General features: G+C 36.2%; 1 protein-coding gene across 2 annotated transcripts; it reads right to left on the reverse strand.

Moving 5' to 3' along the window:
- Positions 1-234: 234 nt before the first annotated feature.
- On the reverse strand, positions 235-2,798 carry LOC149205390 (protein SPA, chloroplastic-like). Of its 2 annotated transcripts, XM_089393463.1 has the most exons (6): positions 2,485-2,773; positions 1,635-1,718; positions 1,474-1,525; positions 1,130-1,286; positions 869-923; positions 235-582 (listed from the first exon to the last, which is right to left on the reverse strand). In XM_089393463.1, the coding sequence occupies exons 1-5, from the start codon at positions 2,698-2,700 to the stop codon at positions 902-904; spliced, it is 531 nt and encodes a 176-aa protein (XP_089249589.1). In that variant the 5' UTR covers positions 2,701-2,773; the 3' UTR covers positions 235-582; positions 869-901. The 2 variants fall into 2 exon arrangements, 1 of the variants encoding a protein (XP_089249589.1); XR_016251877.1 differs by lacking the exon at positions 235-582 and having other exon boundaries at positions 863-923; positions 1,130-1,303; positions 2,485-2,798.
- Positions 2,799-11,249: the final 8,451 nt, after the last annotated feature.

Genomic DNA, 11,249 nt, shown 5'->3' on the forward strand with positions numbered 1-11,249 from the left:
TTCTTGTTAATGGGTGGTTTGCAGTCTCCCCATTTTGTGCCTCTTGTCAGAAAAAATATGAAATATTTTGGTTTGTATTAAGCTTGTACTGGTGAAGCTGCAGCCAGTTTTTTTATGAATACAAATACTTATTACTTGTACAAAGAAAACAACTAAGTGCAGTTGAGTTCAAAACTTCTTGGGTTTGTAATTTTGCATGGGAAAGGGGGAATATTCTTCTAGAACCATTTTCAATTGAACAAATATAAAGCCAAAGACGTAATATACATATATTACACTAATTCGAATAACAAAAATTGGGGCAAAAATACTGAAGGAACAGAATGGTGTCTTTAAGTGATGGAAAACAATCTATGAAAAGGATTCTAATTTGTAAGAATGACAATAAACTTTTACAAATAGTAGAATATTGTTTCCAGTGATTCCAAACAATTTGTTAAAAACTCAACCAAAGTTCCTCAAATGCAAAGCACATTCAAAACATTCCATACAGTCTGGTGCATATCCAGAAACAGATAAATCAGCATGATGGGCTCGAGCATTAAGAAATCACCCCGAGTACGTTGCATGTAATGTCATTCCCTGTTGACATGCACAGTTCAGTTTGCAAGAAACAAAAAATAAATAATATCAGAAGGAATTGGACATAATGGGTTGAAAACAGATACTATTTCACAGCATAGAAAGAACAGTTATAGGTGGATTATAATCTCATCTTGGAGTTTCAAATACATCATCGAATAGTTGACCACATAACATCAGCTTCAACAACTGTAACCAAATAGCTAATCAATCGATTTCAACTTTCATTTACAACGACAACAAAATCAAGGGATTTTAAACAATGAAAAGAATGGCCTTAACATACCTGAGTCTTCGATGTAACACACAAGGCAATCAATCAATCATCATCCTTGTACTCCCTACTCAAAACAAAAATATTTTTATTCCAAGGCATTGAACTCAACTTTAAAGAGCTAAAATAATAGAAAACAAATAGAATATCTGTTGGAAATTTATTTCAGCTTACTGGACTTCTCTTAATCCCTACGACCTGTAGATTTTAAAAGGGAATGTTAATTTACATAACGCATTCACAGATTCATTAGGTTCTCATAGAAAGGCATACCTACGGTCCAAGTACCGAGGCTGGATTCCTGTTCCTTGACATGTTGTACAGGTCAAAGAACCTGCTCCTTCACAATTTATACATTTGGATACTTCAGCCTCACCTCCTCCAAGTTCAACATTGATGCTACCCTCTCCCAAACAAAACCGGCATGTCTCTGCAGTTTGTTGCAGCCTCCATTCAGGACAGAAGCAAGAGACAAATTGGATCCAAGCAAGGCATTTTTCAAAGGTAATGAGTTTCCATTGAACAATAGATCATAAAAAAAAGTACTCCTGTGCATTTTTGTATTGAAATAATCAGTTACAACTTATGGTGCATAAGATGATGGCATTGAGACTTACGAGCACCAGTTCCTTTGCATGGAAAGCATGGTTGATCATTCTCTCGAGTTGCCTGACAATAAATGAGAACCAATTTATGGACCAACAGTGTTCTCTCGGTGCTCCTTTCAAATGACAAATTGAAGAAAGGTGCAAAACTAGGGAGAAGGAAGAGTGCATACCGCATTGTTGATTTGAGTTTCGTAAAACACTGGGATAGCAATACCAACACCAATGCTAACAACACCTACAGCCACAGCAACTAGCTGCATCCCCAAAAACAGTAATTTTATGCAGAGAACAAAAGTCATGGAAAACTATTTCAACATTGTCCCATCAGATTCTACGTGGGACAATGGGAAGCCATAGAAAGCTGAAACTTCTAACTGACAAAGAGAAAATAAATTTTTTTAAGCACCGAACGTGTTGGAACCTTTACTATGAGTACCCTGCATTATAGTGGACTCAGAATCATGTTTACCACATGGAAAATATTTATTCCTAATGTTATTCAAAGGACTCTAGTAGGACTACTTGTTGGGAATTCCTTACAACTCATAACTCTAGCACCGAATACATGGGCAAACTGACCTGGTTAGGTTCCAAAATTAGATAATGCTCAATTGAAAAGTATTTGAAATTGAGCCCAAAAACCCTAATTTACATAATTCAAGGCCAGCGTGTTTATTAATGTTAAGTCCATTGCAGTGGCGTGCCAAAAACAGGGGATGTAACCAGCAAATTTTGCAATGTACAGATGCAGCTGTGTGCTTACCCCTTGCCAACCCACTTGCCACTCAGCTTGACCCAAATCCTCAAAAAATCGAGAACAGAAACAGCAGAGCACCACAATGTAAATGTGTGTTTGACAATCTGCTACCAGTTCATTACTGTACAGATTGTTCGAAAACAAAGCAAACCAAATTCTTTCCATGCCCAGGCTCTTTGTGGTACCTTGGGGAATTACAACTTATAATGTGCCAATGTATAGAATAAAGGGAAATGGGCGAGAAATGTGCTAATTATGTTTACCGTGTCCTGGTCCAATTCAAGGGCTCGAACAGCAAGATGACGCCCCCTCCTCTTCTGTCTCCATGTGTGTAGCCAGGACGACCCCAAACAAAGGCATGAGTTCAAGTTGAATGCAGTACAATGTAATGCAGAGAAGCGCGTTGAGGGTGTTGATGATAATGCAGCACACGCCCACTGAGGGGGAATTATTCTGCAGTGCAACAGTTCCATCGCCATTTCCCTTCTTCCTACGCATACACTGGTTGTGTAGTGTAGTGTGAATTCAACTCAAATATCCATCCTATCCACTTACACCGATCTGGATGGACTTGGTCTCAGGATTATGTGCCAATGTGGCATTCATTAATAGAAAATTGAATAAAATAAAAAATCATTTGGAATAATGATAGACTGAACTGAATACTGTCTCTTATGGGATTTTTATCATATTAACATATATTTATAAATCAGTGATTCGTCAGAGTGGTCAAGGTTATGTTACGAAGAGTTAAAGTATACTAATAACATATGATTTAACATGGATTGAAGTGTCCAAAGAACACAGTGGTTTACTTTTTTAACCTTATCACAATAGGTTAATATGTCATTTGTGCAAATTGCTAGTCCATATAACCAGTCGAACTAAGAACTTTGAATCATATTAACAAAAATCTATTTTACTCAAAACTTATCAAAACTTATCATGTAGTTTATAAAGATACCTTCTTTTAGTATGAAAATAATTTAAAGGTTGACAACATGCACCATTTATTTGATGAGGATAAGATCAATCAGATTTCTACCCTTCTAGTCAATGTCTATAGTAGAAGATTCGACGTCGAAAGGAGTAGTAAGATGAGCTACGATTGTTATTCCCTTGGTCCCTTAAGTTGTTCAGCGTCATGGACGTCATTAAAATCAATCAATCAATCAATGAAAGATCAAGTCCCTTAGAAGGGAAAACATTTTTAAAATAAAATAAAAAATAATCAAGAAAAAGTCTCCACCTTTAGGGATTTGATCTCTCTTGGTGCATGATAAATCTAGAGTTTAAATGTCACTTGTCAACTCCATGTTGAATTACACACATATTTTTCATATTGGAGTGCACAAAAATAATTTTTTTACTTTCAATTATTTTATATTTCTCTATATAAAATAGTCAATCAGGGTTATCGCTAGTGGTTGGGCAGAATGGTTGTTGTCTCCCCCACCCGGGTTCAATTCCTTGTGAGTGACATGATGATGAGAAATATTGATGTAATGGCTATGACCTATGAATATTGTTGTAGTGGTCCCCACTTTAGCTCTCACGTTAAGAGAGAGGATGATTTCCTTGAAAAAAAATGGATATGAGAGGCAAGAGAGGGAGGGGTTGTTCTTTGCCCTAATGAAATTATTGAAATAACATTCTCATGGGCTTGGGACAAAGATCTAATAATGAGGTGGAAGCATATGTCCTTTTACAGGGACCAATGCTTGCTCAAGAAAGAAATATTGCAAGTCTTTCGATAATACGAGATTTCTAAGTGATTATAAGCAATGTGAGGAAGGGGATGGTCCCCAGAGAAAGCAATATAAAAGCACTTGTCAAAAAAAAGAGCTTCCTCCAAAATTTTTAATTGAATGAATTCCACCATGCAATAAGGAAAAATAATGAATGGGCAGACAAACTAGCTAAAGAAGGATCCACCTTAGAAGAATGCATCCTTAAACTTAATGGGTAGCAAAGCATTGAACCTATGCCTTAGCATCTATTCTAATGAATCAAACATATTTGACAAGACAAGTGTTTGTTGCCAAATTTTTTGGCATGCAACAGACATGATGATCACAAGAGGTGGAGGGATTGAAGGGTTGGAGAGGAAGCTTTCTCCAACATGCAACAAGAATGGAGTGTGTGTGAACCGTATGAGTTTGAGGGCCTTTGAATCGACACTAATGAATCAATCATACATGATGAGATACGTGGGGGATGTCAAGCATATTTGGCATACAGAGAGAAGGATGAATGCATGAGGAAAGGGGATAGAGGGACTAGAGTGGCAGGTTGACCCAACATGCTCTAAGATAGGACTATATGCAGAGTATATGGAAAATTTAAGAAGTGCATACCAATTAGTGAGCAAGAATTACACCACTCTATGCCACATGCAAGTTGGAATGAAGTCGGAAGCCTGGGAGCATGAGAATCTAGAGACAGAGGGTGTAAGGTTGATGTCAATTGTAGATTTTCCTGTAGATTCACACACTCTTGCAATTGTAGATTTTCCTGTAGAAAAAGACAAGAATCTACTTCTGCTTTCAACCAACGGAAGCCAATAGATCAATGAAAACAATATGAATAAGAAGAAGATAAATTAATGGCACATAACACAATATGTATACGAGGAAAGCCACAGCTCAAAACCCCTACTATCTGTATTGCATTAATCAGAAACCCAAGATGAAAATACAATGCTTGTTCTCAGAAGTACAATCCCTACATAAGTATAATCAACTCTCAGCTCACAAGCTAGCTCAAGCCAATCCTTAGCCTATTCTGCTGCTCTCCAAGCCCATATTTCCTTGCACTATTCTTGGTCAAAGAATCTTGATGAATACAATATGCTCTGCTCAACCTTGAGCTCAACCTGCAAAAGTATTTCCTATCCTTTGCGTGATGACTTTCTTTGGCCAATACTTAGCCAAATTCCTAGCCTTCAAGCTTATGATTCCTTGCACAATTTATGAGAGAATTAGCATGTATTTAAAGGGAAATCCTCACTTCATAACAGCGCAATCCAAACATAGGTCCTCTTCTTGATTGCATGCATGATCTATACAACTCAGTAAATCATACAACTGATAGTACATTGTCCCTACACTCTAGTCTCAACTAGGTCTTCCTCTCAACTCACATGCATGATTTTCTCATGAGTGAATCTTCAGTTAACTAGAGTAGCACCTGAGGATGCACCAGTGCACCAACTCACTACTAATCCTTTACTAGTTCCACAAACAATTAGAACTAGTTTAATTGACTATAACTCAGTCAAACTGAGTTATCTAATTACAACTCAAATAAACTCAATATGGACCCCTAAAACTGAGGGATCACACTTACATGACTCCAAATAGACTTCCAACTCAAAATTCCTAAGCTAACTAAGTCAACTTAACTTAGTTAACTACTACAAGTTGCTATGAGAAAAGAATTACAATTTAATTCAAGAACAAATTAAATTAGAATTTCTAGATGTTATTTTTAAAATTTATTGTTGCTATTTTCAACACCCTCTCAACAAGAAAGGAATACAACTCTATTGCGATCCTGAACCTTTGGAATGTTCTGCATGCAACACTTCTATCTAGTGTTGTCGATACAACAAATCTTGAAACTAAAAAAAGCATCCAACCTGAATTAGTATGATGCATCTATCATCAAAGTCTCTGACTGCTATTGCCTCTGTCGACTGAAAACTCTGCGCTTCTGCTAGCTCTTCCCTTTTGCACTATTGTCAACTCTTCTCTGCGCTCTTCAGTGTCTAACTACTCTAGCCTTTGTCACTCTGATCTCTGACTGCATCAACCGCCACTGATTCATCCTACTACTATGTATTGTGGGCTCCCGTAGCAAGGTATGGTCCAAGAGATAGAACCTCTCAATGGATCCTGCCCAATTTTTGCCATCTTGGGGCTATCGCTTCACATTGCCCCACCTCTCACCTAGAGGTATGGCTGCATGTGCTCCCTTTGCCCACCTAGCTCAAAATTTCCCCTACTGGAGGTCTCTACATGAGTGGATGCCTCCACTTAGTCTCCTCTATGCTTCTCCAATTGTGGCTGCTCCACAATTGTCTAAGATTGCTTCTGAGGCTTCTTCTGGGGCTGCATGTTGAGAGGTAATTCACGCTCCCTTTCAACCACCAATTATCTAACCTTTTCCTTTCTCCTCAAGGCTTTGCATGCATCTTGTACCTTTTCCTTTTTCTTTTCCTTTTCCTTTCACTTGCATACCAATCTGTTTCATCAGTCCTGCCGTCACGAAATTTTTTGAAAAATAATAATGATAATAATAAATAAAATTAAATAATTAAAAATTAAATAAATTAAAAATTAAAAAAAACAAAACAAAACAAAACAAAACAAAACAAAATAAAATAAAAAATTGTTTTGTTTTTGAAAATATTGCACAAAAACTTTTAGATCTTCTCTGCAAACTCGCGGCCCAAAAAAAAAATCTTGCTCCGATACCATGTAGATTTTCCTGTAGATTCACAAGCTCATGAAATGTACTAAAGAAAAAGACAAGAATCTACTTCTGCTTTCAACCAGCATAAGCCAATAGCTCGATGAAAACAATATGAACAAGAAGAAGATAAATCAATGGCACATAACACAATATGTATCAAGGACAGCCACAACTCAAAACCCCTACTATCTATATTGCATTAATTAGAAATCCAAGATGAGAATACAGTGCTTGTTCTCACAAGAACAATACTTGCACAAGTATAATCAACTCTCAAATCACAAGCTAGCTCAAGCTAATCCTTAACCTATTATGCTGCTCTCCAAGCCCCTATTTCCTTGTGTCATCCCTGGTCAAAGAATTTGGATGAATACAATATGCTCTACTCAACCTTGAGCTCAACCTGCAAAAGTATTTACTATCCTCTACCTAATGACTTCCTTTGGCCAATACTTAGCCAAATTCCTAGCCTTCAACCTTTTGATTGCTTGCACAATTCCTGAGAGAATTAGTCTGTATTTAAAGGGAAATCCTCACTTCATAATTGCGCAATCCAAACATAGGTCCTCTTCCTAATTGCATGCATGATATATAAAAATCAGTAAATCATACAATTGATAGTACATTGGCCCTGCACTCTAGTCTTGATTGGGTCTTCCTCTCAATTGACATGCATGAGTTTCTCATGAGTGAATCTTCAATTAGCTAGAGTAGCACCTGAGGATGCCCCAGTGCACCAACTCACTACTAATCCTCTACTAGTTCCACAAACAATTAGAACTAGTTTAACTGACTATAACTCAGTCAAACTGAGTTATCTAATTACAACTCAAATAAACTCAATCTGAACCCCTAAAACTGAGGGATCACACTTACATGACTGTAGATAGATTTCCAACTCAAAGTTCCTAAGCTAACTAATTCAACTCAACTTAGTTAACTGTTACAAGTTGTTATGAGAAAATAATTACAATTTAATTCGAGGACAAATTAAATTGAAATTTCTAGATGTTATTTTTAACATTTCTTGTTGCTATTTTCAACACTCCCTCTCATCAAGAAAGGAATGAAACTCTATCTCGAACCTGAACCTTTGGAATGTTCCGCATGCAACACTTATATCTAGTGTTGTTGATACAGTAACTCTTGAAATTGAAAAAAGCATCCAACCTAAATCAGTATGATGCATATGTCATCAAAGTCTCTGACTGCCACTACCTTTGTCGACTGAAAACTCTGCGCTTCTGCTGACTCTGCATGTCGACACTGTTGTCAACACTTATTTGTGCTCTTCAATATCTAACTACTCTATACTCTGTCACTCTGATCTCTAACTGCATCAATCGCCACTAATTCATCTTGCTACTATGTATTGTGGGTTCTCATAGCAAGGTATGGTCCAAGAGACAAAACCTCTCAATGGACCCTACCCAATTTTTGCCCACTTGGGACTATCACTTCACATCGCCTCATGTCTCACTTGGAGGTATGGTTGCATGTTATCCCTCTACCTACCTTGCTAAAAATTCCCCCCTACTGGAGGTCTCTGCATGAGTGGATGCCTCCACTCGGTCTCCTCTCTGCTTCTCCAATTGCGGCTACTCCAAAATTGTCTGAGACTACTTCTGAGGCTTCTTTTGGGGCTGCATGTTGAGAGGTAATTCACTCTCCCTCTCAACCACCAAGTCTCTAACCTTTTCATTTATCCTCAAGGCTTTGCATGCATCTTGTACCTCAAGAGCATACAAGCTCTTGGCTCACATACCAATATGTTTCATATGTCCCACCATCACGAAATTTTCTAAAAAACGAGTTGATTTTAAATCAGCGACATCTCCTTCATCCAAACTTCGATTCAACTGACTATTTTTTTGAATTTGGGTATTTTTCCGCAAAGGAATGCAAATCTGATATTTATTTTTAAAAATATTTCACAAAAACTTTCAAATATTCCCTGCCAACTCACACCCCAAAAAAAATTATGCTCCGATACCATGTAGATTTTCTTATAGATTCACAAGCTCATGCAACATGCTAAAGAAAAAGACAAGAATATACTTCTACTTTCAACCAGCTGAAGCCAATAGATCGATGAAAAAAATATGAACAAGAAAAAGATAAATCAATGGCACTTAACACAATATGTATCCAAGGAAAACCACAGCTCAAAACTTGTACTATCCATATTGCATTAATCAGAAATCCAAGATGAGAATACAATGCTTGTTCTCACAAGAAAATTCCCTGCACAAGTATAATCAACTCTCATCTCACAAGATATCTCAAGCAAATCCTTAGCCTATTCTACTGCTCTCCAAGCCCCTATTTCCTTGCGCCATTCCTGGTCAAAGAATATAGATGAATACAATATGCTCTGCTCAACCTTGAGTTGAACTTGCACAAGTATTTCCTATCCAAATATAGGTCCTCTTCCTGATTGCATGCATGATCTCTACAACTAAGTAAATCATACAACTGATAGTACATTGTTCCTGCACTCCAGTCTCAATTGGGTCTTCCTTTCAACTGACATGCATGAGTTTCTCATGAGTGAACCTTCAGTTAGCTAGAGTAGCACTTGAGGATGCACCAGTGCACCAACTCACTACTAATCCTCTATTAGTTCCATAAACAGTTAGAACTAGTTTAACTGACTATAACTCAGTCAAACTGAGTTATCTAATTACAACTTAAATAAACTCAATATGGACTCCTAAAACTTAGGGATCACACTTACATGACCTCCAGATAGACTTCCAACTCAAAATTCCTAAGCTGACTAAGTCAACTTAACTTAGTTAGCTATTACAAGTTTCCATGAGAAAAGAATTACAATTTAATTCAAGGACAAATTAAATTGGAATTTCTAGATGTTATTTTTAACATTTCTTCTTGTTATTTTCAACATCAACTACCCAACTTCAAGAAGAAATCAACACTCTCCAATTGAACCACACTAGTTGGTATCAAGCTTGACAATTGAGGACCACTATACAAAGAAATGAACATGAATTAACTAGTTTGTGCCAAAAAATTAAGGAGATTCAGGAAATGATGGCTACAAGGTATCCAAACTTATTTGCTTCCATTAAGGATTTGATTATAGTTGCTTAAATTGTCCTTGATTTCAATGTCGCAGCATCAGTTCAGAAGGAGAGTCTAGGACAGAACAAAAACACAACTTATATGGACAAATAAGTGATGCCCTACAAATCCTACTATATTTTGTATGTCTTTTGGAAACCGTATACAATTTTTTATAGTAAATTAGGTTGAACTGAACTGAAAATTTGAGTATTAAGAACACAATTGACATGCTAGCCATCGTATAGAAATACATTTTGGTAATGGAAACCTTTTTTTCATTGGATGTAACTATTGTGCCCTCAGCGCAGATTTTGCTTAAAATAATTTTTTTATTCCAATTAAAAAAAATAGATATAAAATAATTCACTTAAGTTGGACATTGAAATATTTATTTATTGTTGGCATTTAAAAAATAATAATTAATGCTTTATAAATGTTATATCTCAAAGTCCATGTTAACACATGATGAGTTACACCTCTCTCATAGTGCATTATAGAAAGAACATTTTGAGGCAACACCAAAACCTCAACTCTTTACATCAAAACGTTAATTAGATTTTGAAAATGATTAGTCCATGACCACATAAGAGCATAACAATGGATAGATGCAAACCTTAAGTGCCCAAGAGACTGATAAACTTCTCATGGATTTTGAGATGCTTTACAGTGTGCAGTTTAATGAGAAATTCTTCAATGCACCTTCAAGTGCCTCTAATTCCATAAGAAGTTTGTTAGGTGCATACCCATACTTATAAATACATTGTTTATTCCTACCTGTATAGTACACCCTTTTTTTAGCAAATATAGTGTAAACTAGGATTTTTTTTTATTTATTTATTTATTTATTTATTTATTTTAATATCTCTTCTTTTATCCTTGTCTAGATATGTAATTGACTCGACTAAGGGATGGGGGAGGTGGCCTGACATCAACCTTTTGTGTAGGTTTCTAGGCTTGTCAGTTATGTACATTGATTGAATGTGAATTAGCAAGAGGGGATAATTGTAATGAATGTGGTGTATTATTTAAAGAATCTAGTTGTCCAAAATAATTATGTTTAAGTAGTTGTTAGATTGGCTTTGAAAATCACAATATTGGAATTTGAGCTCTATGTCTTGATTATGTAAATTCGAAGTTCCATCACCTTAAACATATAATGTATTCAGTTCAATCAACAATTAATTCAATGCGAGTTGTTATTGAGTTAGTTTGTAGTGTTCTCTTGTGATTGAAATTGAATTCCATTGCCTTTGCAAGGATGGCCACACCAAGGGAGAATATTGAAGAGATTTAGAAGACCATGTGTAATATAACCTTCCCTCTTATACTAGAATTGTGCAAAGCAATAAAAATTTTGTTTGAAGAAATTATATATCAAAGATGTGCATTTTTTAATAGAGTTAAATCATGTAAGTCATTAATTAGATTAAAAGTATCAATCATGCTAATCTTCTCTATTTCATGT

This window comes from Pinus tabuliformis, chromosome 1_2 (assembly GCF_031772625.1).
Source record: "Pinus tabuliformis cultivar Carrire ecotype Pingquan chromosome 1_2, CPIR1, whole genome shotgun sequence".
NCBI lineage: Eukaryota > Viridiplantae > Streptophyta > Pinopsida > Pinales > Pinaceae > Pinus > Pinus tabuliformis.

Bases quoted from the DNA above. Each gene is read 5' to 3' on its own strand.
- LOC149205390 (XM_089393463.1), bottom strand. From the start codon at position 2,700: ATGGCGATGGAACTGTTGCACTGCAGAATAATTCCCCCTCAGTGGGCG. The intron at 1,526-1,634 runs GTATGCACTCTT...ATTTATTGTCAG, and splicing joins AAACTCAAATCAACAATGCG to GCAACTCGAGAGAATGATCA. The intron at 1,287-1,473 runs GTAAGTCTCAAT...AACAAACTGCAG, and splicing joins ATGCAAAGGAACTGGTGCTC to AGACATGCCGGTTTTGTTTG.